This window comes from Formica exsecta, unplaced genomic scaffold (genome assembly GCF_003651465.1).
Source record: "Formica exsecta isolate Colony F162 unplaced genomic scaffold, ASM365146v1 scaffold591, whole genome shotgun sequence".
Taxonomy (NCBI): Eukaryota; Metazoa; Arthropoda; class Insecta; order Hymenoptera; family Formicidae; genus Formica; species Formica exsecta.
Window position 1 is genome coordinate 64,561 of NW_021853185.1, and position 14,195 is coordinate 78,755.

The window sequence follows — 14,195 nt, forward strand, 5'->3', positions numbered from 1 at the left end:
ATATAGACGAGGATCGATATATGGCAGTGCAATTTCTATTCCTGGAAATATTACCGAAATGAGAAACGAACCTTGATGTGCTACTACAAAATCCGATTTAATGTTGTGGCGGCAAAGTGCGAGACAATCATCAGCCAAGTTTTCCACGGCATCCCGCGGGAATTAATCAGAAATGGAGTTTAAATCTTGATACTTCGTACATTGAATTTTCCAGAGCTTTAAATTTTAATTAAATGCTCTTCTTTTTTGAACTATAAATAATTTTTTATGAATTGAAACAGAAATAAAACATATTTATTATTTATCATTAATTTTTCGAAATTGATAATATTCATAAAAACTTTTTCATAATGTTTTTATGATGCCCGTCAATATAGAAAATTTTTATTGTTCTATTATCTCTCTCCTAGAACTATGATCATACTTGGCTTCCAACACCAGTTTTGTTAACGATCAGTTACATCAGCATTCGGCACAATTCAAGTTTTAGATTTATGACAGGCATTTGATATATTGCAATCGTCGAATAGGAAGGAAGAAGTCCAAAGGGGTAGAAAAGTTTAATTTAGAAAGCTGACGTGGGTTACCTACAGACTCGCGCTCTTCAACGCGCGATTCAAGTTTTTTTTTATTCCTTCGGGGTTAAAAAAGTATACCACGCGCATTGCGATGAGAGTACTTTTATTCAACTTTCACTCATTCGCTCGCGTGCAGAACGGGGATGTAAAGGGCGTAACGTTTCACATTGCATGAACTCTACATCGCTTTTGTAAATAATTGATCGAGGCATGTGAATCTCTGACCTTGGCATTTCTATATCATCTCTTGGCATTCAAGTTTAATTAGAAAAAAATTCAGCCTTTCAGAATACATTAAAAACAAAATGAGAAAAATTTAAATGTTTGCGTATTTTAATTAAATTTATTAATTTTGAGTATTGCGACTAGTAGCAATTTTTCGATTTATCATCTTTTCAGATTAATTTATATTTAATTATCTTTTATTGATCAAAAGTTATTATTTGATTTAATTTAATTTTAAATTACATTAATTTCCGCGGATTATATATATATATATATATATATATATATATATATATATTGAAAAATTATATAAGACATAGTGTTATAGTAAAAATTATTAAAATCTTTTTCTTAAAAAATTTTTCATAATATTATTTTCTATAAGATTGATTTTTTATTTCACTTCAAAAAGTTTCGACAAAAGGACACGAAAAAACGATTAGATGATGCCTTTTAAAGTTTTTTCTAGAGAAGAAGTTCATAAAACGAGACAGAATAGGATGAGTTTTCGAATTGAAAAACCATGTCCTTCGTTCAAAGTTTTTCCCAACCACCAGGATATGACGCATCGTGCATCGTACGTGACATGAGAAAGCATGTTTAGGTGGAAAGGAAGAAGAAACGTATAGTTGAAACGACTTTCGTCCTAGTGGGTTGGATTTGCAAACGCGAGGGTTGGAATGAAGCGACGGGATGGCCGGAGCCGCCTGGATGAAACTGAGATTGCTTGGCAATGGCAGTAAGAACGAAAAATATATAACTATGTATATAAACGTAAAACGGGAGAAACGTAGCAGACAAGAAGATTACGATAAAGATATCCGAAACAAAAACTTGTTTTTCATTTCGTAGCAAAAAAAAGATGTTTTCCCGAATTAATAATTTTAAGGTTGAACAGAAATAAATAAAAATTTCTAGTTATATTGCATTACATAAATTTGTAATATTAAGTTTGCAGACTTAAAATAAGTTTTAATTTTATACTCCAAGATACCTATAAGTTGAATAACAAATATTTTAATAAGATTTTAAATATTTTTTAGAGAGTTTCATTCAAAGACGTAAAAGATAAAATGTATTTACAATATATAAAAATATATGTGTATAAAATAGCTATAAATATTATTATATCTAGTAATATACAATATATATTTTCAAAAGTATCTGTCAGGAAAAAGATATATTAGATAATAGAAGATTGGCACGGATACGTGATATGGAATCGTACGGATATAAGAGGTACGGAGAAAGGATAAGAAAAAGTATTGGAAGACATTGAAGGGGATGAATATCGTTGTGCGTGACGCGCGTGTGTTAAGACGTGAGTGCGCGCGTTCCAGGCACGTTAGAAGAAAATAAAGGGTGGATTTTCGTATTTGGAGTGAATTTCGCCTGAGGAGATTGCCAGAATCACGTGGGACAACAGAACCTCATAAAAGCTTCGAAGGAAAACGGATTGTATCGAAAAATGCATAAAATAAAAATTTCCTCTCTCTCTATCTCAAGAAGTTTATAAGAAATTAATCTTGGAGCACGCAAAAAAAAACCAAAATAAATAAAACTATTTTCAGAATGCAAGATTCAAGAGACAGTCTTGGTTATTACCTTAATGCAAAGGGAAAAAGATATCCGCAAGAGAAGGTTATCCAATATGTGCATTAATCATTTTGTAGAAATTGTGTATGCCCATAAATACGATTGCTTGGTCAAACTAAAAAAAAAAACTCGAGCAGTATCGGCGACTACCAAAGGAAGTGATATCTGTGGGGCGCGTGACATGCGTGCGTTAAGCCGCGGATGCGTGAGACACAGACACGTTAAGAAAAAAAAAAAGTAGAAGGTGAATTGACGTAGTTGAAATGACTTTGGTCCGCGAAGGGAGCAACGAAGGGTGAAGACGAGAGTTAGGGGTAGGCGTTTGGACGATCGGAGGTATCAGCGAAGAAGCTTAGGGTGGTTGGTGGTGGTGACGGTAGTGGTGGTAGTGATGGTGGTGGTAGTGGCGGCGGCAGCGGCGGAGATGGTAGTGGTGGTTGAGTGGCGGCAAGGAGTGGGTACCGGGGGCAAGTGAGGGCAGATCAATGCGAACATGTGCGGGAAATTGCACAGGAATCGATCCCAGGACCCTCGGGGAAAGCGCGGCCTCTATGTTTTTCTCTGTCACTCCCTCTCTCGCACCCCGCTATGTATCCTCTCTGCCTCCGTTTACTCTATCTCTCATTTTGCGTCTTTGTCCTTTTTTTCTTCCCTTTTTTTCTCCTCGCTCTTTCACGCGGATTTTGTCTCGCTTTTTCATAAAATGCCTCTCTCGATCGACAAGTACGTCATTTACTAATATTATTGATAATCTAAATTGTTTTTTGGAAAAATTTTTGAAAAAAGGCAATGAATTTATACGTTACAATGGAATATATATTCTGTTGTTTTATTACAAAAATATAAAATATATACAGAGTATATGAATATATATTCATATACTCTACACGGAAAAAAAATGCTGTTGCTTCAATTAAAGTCTATGTCACGGGCTGCCACAGACATACCTTTCCGTGTATATATTAATATAGATTTAATTTTCTAAGAATACAAAGGAAAATACAAGACAAGAAAAGTACCTGAAAATGAGTCATGGATTTCAAACATCAATGAAATTTAATGACAATAATACTTGAATTCACGGGGAGTCTGAATGGTATACCCAATTTCTAAGAATTTAAAGATCTTGAGTCACCAGCACGTTGTTAAGAAGAGGAAAAGTTTACTGGACAAATTCTGAATGGCGATTTCTTATAAGTTTCAGCATATAATTCACCAAGAACGTGTATTATAGAAAAGAAAACAGGGGAAAAAAGACTTTTAGGTAATAAATACAGCAAAAAACATGCAATAAATAAAAAAATTCAAAAGGTTTGTTAGTGTACAGACATATACAGACATGTATCACATGTACATTTATATCTATGATATATATAAAAGTAAAGAGTAATTTATAGTTCTTAAAACTTTTAAAACAATTTACCCTGCAAGGGTTAAACAAGATTTTCTTCCAAACGTATATCGAAACTTTATTTTTACAATATTTTAAAGTCGTATATCTCAGGAACCAAAAGAGACCTCCACAAAAATTCGAAACGTGTATTACTTGTTAAGAATATACTCTGTACTCTCTATGACATAATCAAAAGAAAAATGATTCGTGCTCTGTAAACTTTTGTCAATTTTTACCGAAAAGTGACTATTGTTAAAGCACATCTTCGAAGTTTTGTCAATGTACAGCTCCGCGATTACTCTTGATGAAACTAGTGTCGCTCGTTTCTCACGAATGCAGCATTCGTACGGCGCAACACGGTTGTGAAGATTGATTACGCCCGCCGCAGCCACACCGTCACCCACGCGAGTTATATTAAAGACGTGACCCTACATAAAGGTTCCTTGTCTTCGGTTCCTATCTATCTCTTTCTCCCACCCCGTCTTTCCTCTATGATCACATTGATTTTCTACAGTACTCCACCCTCAGTCCGCGTCACTCCGTCCCATTCCCCCTCCCCTCCCCCTCTCTGTCCGCTAATTTACTCTCCGCAAACTCTCTTCCGTAAGAGAGTATACCCCAGAAGCGGGATACAAACAAGTACGCATCGAACAAGTACCCGCGACTTCTTCCTCGGTGTCTTCTTATCGACGTCCAAGCGTCGCGCTGAAAGCTCTGCGGCCGCTATTTACTCGCGAGTAATCCGGGATCGAGTGTTTGAAAGCTTTGCAAGTTTGATTGAATTCCGGCAGCACTACCGACATCAGAAAATGAACAAATTGCTAGCTTCGACGTTCACAAACCCCGTTTTTTTGTTTTCTCCGCAAAAGTTAGCAAATATCATGAGCAGGGTAGTTTCGATCAACACAATCGGCCATAATTTTTACATCTTAAATGGAAAGATTAATCTCATATTATTAGCAGATTAAATATAATTTTGCGTTACACAATTTTGTGATAATTATATTTGCCGAATCCAAATCTACGATAGTATAATAATGATGTATAGAAAAGCTAATATATTGAATACTTTGCATTAAATGTTCCATTTAATATCTTATTAGGCATATTAATCATTTCATTTTTTCTACCATTTAAATTTTTGATTGTACAAAAAAATTGGGGAAGTACATTCACGCACATCATAATTGTAATGCGATTAATTCCTCTTAATTATCGCGCGCGCGTGTAGTAGAGTTTATTTTTTCGACGCACAAATATTCATTTATTATCAATTTGTTTAAGAGCTCGTGCTTTTTCCAGATAAAAGCATATTTTAACTTTTCATTGTTTATGATATTTCATCTTTGATGTCCGCCGTTTTTATTGCGTTAAGTGAATTTTGTAGATAATTTTTTTTTCCGACTGACCGTCCCACGTTTACTATGCTATTGCAGTGCACATGAAATGCATTTTTGTTTCTCTCTCATTGACAAGAATCAATAGAGCCGAAACAGAATATTCGAATAACAATTTCATACGCGACGGGAAACCAAGCGCATACCACTTTCTCTATTGTTTGTTTTCTTTGTCGGCTTATCGAACTAACGCAATTCTGAAACTTTATTACGCAAACTGAAAAATATAAAAAATTAAATGCCAATGCTATTTGTCAATAGTAATACTAATAATAGAAAAGCACAGGATGACTCCCAATGTCATTTAAATTAAAAACATTCTTCTATGACTTCCCGCTGGTTGCTTAAGGTTAAGAAAGCAGCCCTAATCTATGATCCTTAACAAGGTATAGCATGTTATTTACCCTCATGTTTTCCAGATCACTGAACTTTGAAAGGGTCCGACCCATCGTATCAATAAAAAAATAGATAAATAAATCAAATTAAATTTTTATAAAATAAAATAAATTATCGCAATGTTCAAACATATTTTATATCATTGTGCGATTTCTCGGCAATATTTTTCTATATTGTGCGGATACTTTGGAGGAAGAATCATAACAGAATTATACTTTTTAGATCAATTACACATAATCGGCCATTCTCAAAAGGATATCACAAAAAATAACATGATAGGTTCTAAAAAAGAATTGCAATTGTCATTTGTCTGGAAAACGCAATAATATAGGGACGAACCGTCCTTCAAGCTATCCAAGTTACCCCTCATAGCACTCGCGCGCTCGCGGCAGCATGTGGATCTTACGAAGGCGGAGAAAAGGGATGTCCGAGACATTAGTAAGGCAAGAGAGAAAATAAGGGCGACGGAATAAGGTCGCATGAAGGAAGGATATCAAAGGACAGACAGATAAAAAGAACGATAGTACAGTGTCAAAGAAGGGAGATACAAGAACAGTTCGACGTAACACCATGCATTTGTCTCATTGCTCTGCTTATCGCGCAGGAACCTCATTTTTATCCTCCCGGCAATGTTTTCCGCCTTCGTTTAGATCTCGTGTAGACCACCTACATCCCGTATCTGTCTCTAACCCCTAGAATATACCTGATGGCATCGCCACTCCCAAAATAGGCTATTGTGTAACCAACCCCACCTCTTCAGATCCTTTCTTTCTCCCGATCTTTATTTTTCAACTGCTATTTTTGCTTCAAACAGTTGAATTAACAATAAAATAACCCCAACAATCATTATCATAGCTCCTCTTAATCTTTATAACACACACCCTTAATTAAGAAAATAATTGACACAATTAATTTAAGAAAAGTAAAATATAAATAAAATAAATAATAGAATGCATACTAATATAAATATTTTTGTCTGTGTTTTAATATTGCGTCAAAGCTTCATTTATTCTATTGTATCAAAATTTATTATTTTGAAAAAAACAATGTTTTTCGATATCTTCTCCCGATCTTTACTTTGATGAAATTTAAGGTATAATCGAATGTTTTTTTTTTCTCTCTCTTTTCATATCCAAATATTCGAAAAAGTAAAGATTCAAACGGACATGTGGGCGGTCAGCAAAGATTAAGAGAGAATAAAACGAAGAAGAATCTTTTCTCCCTACATCTCTCCATCCACATGCCATACGAATGTTCCGCACGTGCGCGCACTCATACATGCACAGTACTGTCAAGATTTCCGGGCGTGAGCAACCCTGGGTGCGTAATCCCTATGTGCCTCCGTCACATTGAGATCCACATCGAAATCCTTCTCTTTTTCACGTCATACATATCAAAAAATATCGCGCAGAATATCGAGCAACAGTGGTAAAATGCTGGCAAAATCACTAGAGCTTTTGAAAGGAAAGAGGAACGGCGGGGAAGCTCGCCGACACTGATAAGAATCTGACCAGGCTCGGTCCAAACAAAGTTATCCGAATCGGATCCGAGTGATAGATGACTCTAATCTGCCGAGAGTGCGCGATCGAGAATCGATCTTGCAGTAGAAAACACGGATCCGTAGTAGTCTGCTGGAATCCAGCTCGAGAGATCGAGATAAAGACCGACGCAAAAAGAACATAAGTCACACTGACACGTAATTTCGGTGGCCGGAATGATACGCGTAATTGTCTCAAATGTCACTGCCAACCCAAGAACATATGTTTGTAGGACTTTCAGGTCGATCGTCAAAGTAAATTCTTTTAAATTTTTAATTCAATGTTTTTAGAAATATAATTATGTCATAGATATTTAGCTAAGCTATCTTTTTAATAAATGCACTAAACTTTTATAAAATTTTGATATCAATTGATATCATTATATAATAGAATGTTAATTATATACAATTGATATACACAAAAATTGAAATAATAAATAGGAGAAAATATATCGAGAAAAATCTAGTCTAAATAAAATTTATTCAAAAAATTAAGTATGTGTAGAACATATGAAAAATTTATAATTTTGATTTTAACGCTGGATTTTCAGATAAATAGATCTTTTCTTTTTTCATCAATTTTACCACAAAACCGATTTAATGTCCCTGGAATTGTGCATTATAAATGATTTCACAACCAACGATTTTCTCACAGGCCATTGGCTTGGAAGGATTGCAATTTGATCGAAACTCATACTGCAGTCATAAATACATCTATATCTTCTCTATAGCTTTAGAGTAAATCTCAACAAAAATTTCTCACTAAAATAGATAAATAAATTTATTTTGCTTTTTAATAAATAAATAAATAAATTTATTTTTTCTATTTATATACATTTTACTTTTCTTTAATTAATTGTGTCAAATATTTTCTTAATTAAGAAAGTGTGTTGTAAAGATTGGAAGAAGCTATGATAGAAGTCGTTGACAGAAGTTATCTTATTGTTAATTCAACTCTCTCCTTGAAATAAAAAACTTAAACCCTTTAGAGTACTGAGCAAAAAACAAACAAAAATAAAAGACAAACAAAAAATAGAAATTTCTGTAGACAGAATATGGAGATTTAGTATCTTCTAATAAAAAAATAAATGTAAAAAAATAAGATAACATATATAAAAGAGAGACAAAATATAAAACTAAAAAAAATGCTCTGCAGAATGCTTTCGATTATCGCATACCCAAAAACGGAAGTTGATCGTATCCCCGGGAACGTCCACGTCGAATGGAGTGCGAGATGAGTGCTTTTAGAGCAAAGCTGCACATGTAAGCGATGAAACTTTATGCCGACAGTACGAAATAAAAAAACGCGACAAAACGGTGGAGGGGAAAGAGAGGGAGTTAAAGTAAGAAGAACGCGCGTGGATGAGAAGACGGGAAGGGACAAGGTGAGCCAAGGGTTGCCGGGAACAAATGCGAAGCTTTTCCTCCATTTGCGGGGGTTGCGTTGTGTCAGGGGTTGGCACAAGGCACGAGATGGAAGAAATTCGTGGAAACACCGCGGAATTGGATAAGCAGACAGGGTTTGTTTTGTCAGGGATTCGCAACGAGGGTGAACGCAACTGTGGCATCGCGTGGTCGATGGTCATAGACCCGACCATCGCGTGTCTTGGTAAACTTCCTCTTGCTTGCTCGCAAGCTCGCTCGCTCGTTCGGTCGCCCGTCTGCGCGGAAATCGGCAATCTGCTAGTCCGAGACCGGCACTCGCGGCTGTTAACAAGCGTCGCTGGATCGATGGGTTGAAATGGCTTTGCTAGTTAAATTAATATTCCCTTCGGAATCCCTTACTTTTCACGAACGACTAAATCACACTCCACGTAAATTTCCACCGTTAGTGTCTTCTAGGAAGCCGTTTAACTGCTGCGTGAATTGATTTGGAAACTAAAATGCTGTTTAATAGAGTTAACTAAAATTTTGGATTAATTTACGGAGAGTTTATAAGTTAATACATTATCTTTTCTGACGTAAAATGCAAGAGTCTTTTCTATAACACGCGTAAAAATAATCATTACTAAAAGTTTAATTAATAAAGCAAGATGATATATATGTGTATTGTTTTGATCTTTAAAGTATGCAAAAATTTAATACCTCCTATTTTTTCTCAGCCATATCAAAAAATAAACTGATATTTTATCTCTTAATAGCAAAATCTAGAAAATTTATAAAATGCTATTATTATTATTATAATCGTCGTTATTGTTGTATTTTTTTCTAGTACTACGCGTTGATCATAAGATCCAAAATGATAATAAAATGAATTGGATCTCGCGGACGCAATTTATTTTTCTAGATATCGTTTTGTGATACGATTCGTCGGCCTCATCTCCTGTCGTATCGAAAGTACGAAAGGAGACGAATCTTTACGCGAAGTATCGTCAAAATGAGACCGACGGCGATCGAAAGCCCGACAATGGAATTGCGATTATCGTCCGAGCAGGGTTGCTTGCCCTCATCAAACCCCTATATACGGGAGGGCAAATCGAATGGTATGGAACACGATGAGAGACAGGGAGAGATATCGACGAAGGAAAGAGAAAACGGAAGGGTGAGAAGCGGGACTGGCACTGGGTGGAGAAGCAAGATAGAGTTAGAGAGGAACGAGCGGGAGGTACTAGGTGCTGTTTGTTGAATCCTCGAGATCAATACGACGTACCCTATCTCTTTGTCCCTCGTAATATTGCGGACGATAGCATGCGTGACACACATACATGTGCATGTTCCCGATTCACATCGCGAGGTGAGATGCTGCGCCGATTGATTCCGGATTTTTTACGAAACTCTTCGTTTTTTTTGTTTTTTAAAGAAATTACAATGTACTCTATTATTTGTTTGTTTTTCTCTATAAGATAAATTGAGATAGCATCAGTAATAAACGGAAAAAATCTAATAATTAATCATGCGAGCATCATGATGTATGTGTCTATAGGTATACTTACATATATCAGTCATGCCAATTATGATAGATTGCTATCATGAGATTGCAGTAATCTACTCCCTTTTCCGATAGGCATGCAAAATAGCTCAGCAAGTTTTATTTTTATGCTTAAATATAAAAATCTCATAATTTTTAAAAACTGATAAACTTTTTTTCAAAAAATTCTGTTTATGTACTTTTTAGTACGTGTTTTTATGGTGAGATTGGCTTTTTTATAAAAATTCCTGTTGGAATTTTCGTCAAGCCTCATCAATATATGCTTTATATATAAAAGTTTAAAAGACTTCTTCACAGGATTTTCAAAAAATTTTCTTCGCAGGAAAAAAGCAATGTACGAGCAAGATAAAATTAATCGCATTCTTTGAGGGAGTTCATATATCAGACTTTTCCACTCATTTCTACGTAATCCTTCACATTCTAGCTCTTCCATAAAACCGGTTCTACAAAGAATGAATACACTCTAAAAGAATGGCTTCACGACACAAGCCTATTTTTCAAGAAACTAGGCTGGTCATACCACTTTACTTAATACATGCTAATTATAATGCAACGAATTCCATAAAATATGAAGATAGATTTTTCGAATCTGTGAGTAACTTTTTCTAGTAGTTTTATCCATGTACATCCCCGTTCTTCCTTTCCCAACCAATGAAGGAGGCTTGCTTATCGTCATCGCGAAGGGTGAACTGCGCACTGCGGTATGGGACGAAAATAGGTCGGCCAATTCTCGTGTACCAGCACCCTCTTTTGCCAACACCTATCTATCGACACCTCCGCATTCTTATCCAAGCTCTAAAAGAACGGATATTTGCGAGTGAACTTCGATCGTTTAGGGCGCGGTCTTTTCGACGCGCACTCAATCTCAAACTTAAGTACCGCCGATGCGCTGAGAGGGAGGCGGATTATATAATAAAGTCGTCCAAAGTGCTACATATTAATAATTAATGCCTCAAACTAAGATGCAAAATTATAAATATAAATTTGCAATTTTTATAATTAAGTTCTTCTAATTATGCAATGAACTTTAAAGATATTACTTATGCTCCAAAGATATTATAACCTATAAAAAACATAACTAATGTATTTGTAATAAATCAAATTTGTTCGTGATCGCAAATAATAAAACTCAAAAATTTTCATTAATCTTATAAAAGTATATTAAGTATCAATTTTTATTAAATTTCTTCAATATAATTAAACTTCAGTATAATTAAACTTACAAGAAAAACTTGCAAACTTTCTTATATCTTGACTTAAATCTCTATTATTTCTTTAAAGTTATATNCACATATATATATATACATAAAAAAATAATCAAAATTCAAATAACAATATAAAGATCGGAAAAAAACTCCTCGTCACAGTTCGACTTCGTTAGTCAAACTAATTATATGAGATCGTCTCAAATTAAAGTATAAAATATTACGTATATAATTATTGAATTGCATGTACTTTTGACTTCATTCGATGCTCCATTATTAAAATAACATTTTAGCCTATGTTGAATATATACACCATCCTCTAGCGCATCGCACAGAGAAAACCTATATATATGTAATTACACTAACATTTGCGATTATATATCATCAACTCACTTCCGCTAAAAAACACGAGCACACATCTCCGTGACGTGCAGAGATACACGTAATGTATTTTCCACATTCGAGTCTTTCGTAGTATAATAATAAAATATGTCACTATAAAATTGTCAGTCTCACGAGAATCACCTAATAGCTTTGTCTTTATCAATGTCTGCGTTTATCACAAATCATCCAAAGGGCCTTGGCGTCAAAAAGTCTCTTCAGGATTCTTTGCATACATGCATAAATTATAATCGGTTTCTTTACTCTGGGCTATTTCCAAATTACTGTTTGTCTTCGGACCATCTTTCCGACGCGGAATATTGTTGTTGTTGGCCCGCGGAAACTTGCGAAGAAGGCTGCAAAGCAGGTTGCTGTTGAGTTTGCATCTGCATCTGATACAGGGGATAACTCTTTCGCTTTCTAATACCGTGCATGGAAAGCAAGTGAATCTGTAGATACTGCTTGGTCTTGAATTGCTTGCTGCACACATGACACGAGATATATTCGGTCTGCACGGTGTGAACGTTGACAATGTGTTGCTTCAAATTGGAATTATTTGAATATATCTTGCCGCATTCGGGACACTTGGGTTTACCGTTGTGATTAACGTTATCCATCTGCTGTTGATGGTACCGCCTCTGAGTTTGCTGATGCAGCATCGCAATACTCTCAATCTTGTCCTTTGCGCAAGACTGCAGCATCAGATTCAGCTGGTCGCCCTTGGCAGCAGTGTTTTGCTGAAGATTTTGAAGATTATTCTGCAGCTTTTGATGCATCATCGTGAGTTGCTCAGTGTTCAGGCTGTTGAGGGAGTTGAGGGTATTAAGGGTGTGTTGCTGCGACGACTGTTGGCTGGTGGCATGGTGATGATGATGCTGCTGATGATGATGCTGAAGTAGGGCCGAGAAATCCTGCCCTTTCGAGTTGTGACCCCCGCCACTCTGGTAGGTTCCAGACCCGGCGTGCTCGTTCCTCGTGGAGGACGTACCCGGCAGCCAACCGGAACTCGAGCTTGAACCATCTCCTCCAGAGGGCTGCCACCGCCCTGGAACCACCAGCCAATGTCAGTCCTCAGCCAACCTCGTACGATCCCTTAAACACTATTTAATCGCTCTTTTTTTGCTTTTCGCAGCCCATCTTATTCACTTTTTCGACCTTTTCTTTTCTGAAAGTGCATTTCCAGGTCTTAAATATAGCTTGCCCTCAATGACTTTTGCTCGGTCCCTCCCCCAAGCCTCTCCCTAAATCTAGAATCGATTCTTCATACGAATTAATACGGTAATCATTTCTGGTGTTCCTCTGCGGCCTACTGTTTGCTTCTTCTTTGTCATCGCCTTCCAATATCGCAGATTTTATTTCTGATTTTTATTTGAATTTCTCTGAGGGAGTGAGATCACTCGATAAACAAATTATCACAATTTCAATTTTAAATTTAAATTTAATTTATATAAAATATAATGACAAGATTTTGTTAATGTAATAAGTAAAAAATTATTTTTACAAAATTTGCTTAATTTTTTAAGGCAACAATCACACGAAAATAAGCTTCACGTCGCAGACGTGAAGACAAAACCAAAAAAAAAGATACGACGTAAAAAATCGTTTTCGAATTCACAAATAATTGCGTGATTATTAAAAGAGTTCTCATTTTTTCTGGCAAATAGAATAAGATATCCTGCAGATACAGTAACATATGTCGCAGTAACGAAAATTGTCGAAGAGCCATTGAAATGCGACTCCGTAATACGCTCCTGCTTACCGTGTGATAAGAGGGGTGGCTGGCAGGGGATGCAAGGTTGTGAGAGGTACGAGAGTTTTCATGCATTCAACGCAACAACAAGAGACCAGAATCTTAGGAAACGACGGAAGGATACTAGTCTGGGCTTCGAGAACGTTTAAAAAGGTGAGATCGAATCGTTGATTTTGTACCATTTAGTACTTACCATAATTAGGATCCTGATTTGCCACCTGGTGCATACCTGACGGTCCTGGCAAGCCCATCCCTGCAATTTATAAAACGAGTAATTTATACGAGAGTTTTCGTGCAGAGTTTTCAACAAAAGATAATCTTCTTTCAAACAAACAGAAAACCATTTCCCATAACAAGATTTTGTTAATGTAATAAGTAAAAAATTATTTTTACAAAATTTGCTTAATTTTTTAAGGCAACAATCACACGAAAATAAGCTTCACGTCGCAGACGTGAAGACAAAACCAAAAAAAAAGATACGACGTAAAAAATCGTTTTCGAATTCACAAATAATTGCGTGATTATTAAAAGAGTTCTCATTTTTTCTGGCAAATAGAATAAGATATCCTGCAGATACAGTAACATATGTCGCAGTAATGAAAATTGTCGAAGAGCCATTGAAATGCGACTCCGTAATACGCTCCTGCTTACCGTGTGATAAGAGGGGTGGCTGGCAGGGGATGCAAGGTTGTGAGAGGTACGAGAGTTTTCATGCATTCAACGCAACAACAAGAGACCAGAATCTTAGGAAACGACGGAAGGATACTAGTCTGGGCTTCGAGAACGTTTAAAAAGGTGAGATCGAATC

General features: G+C 36.0%; 1 protein-coding gene across 7 annotated transcripts in view; it reads right to left on the reverse strand.

Annotated features, from left to right (window-relative positions):
• Positions 1-14,195, reverse strand: part of LOC115242380 (protein abrupt-like) — an 88,458-nt gene that overhangs the window by 12,011 nt on the left and 62,252 nt on the right. Inside the window, exon 9 of one of the 7 annotated variants that reach the window (XM_029818621.1) lies at positions 12,689-13,016. The exons of the other annotated variants lie outside the window; for them this stretch is intronic. Within the exon in view, the coding sequence (XP_029674481.1) occupies positions 13,003-13,016 (14 nt within the window). The 3' untranslated portion in view covers positions 12,689-13,002. Of the gene's footprint in view, positions 1-12,688; positions 13,017-14,195 lie in introns of those variants that run through there. 7 annotated transcript variants of the gene reach the window in all.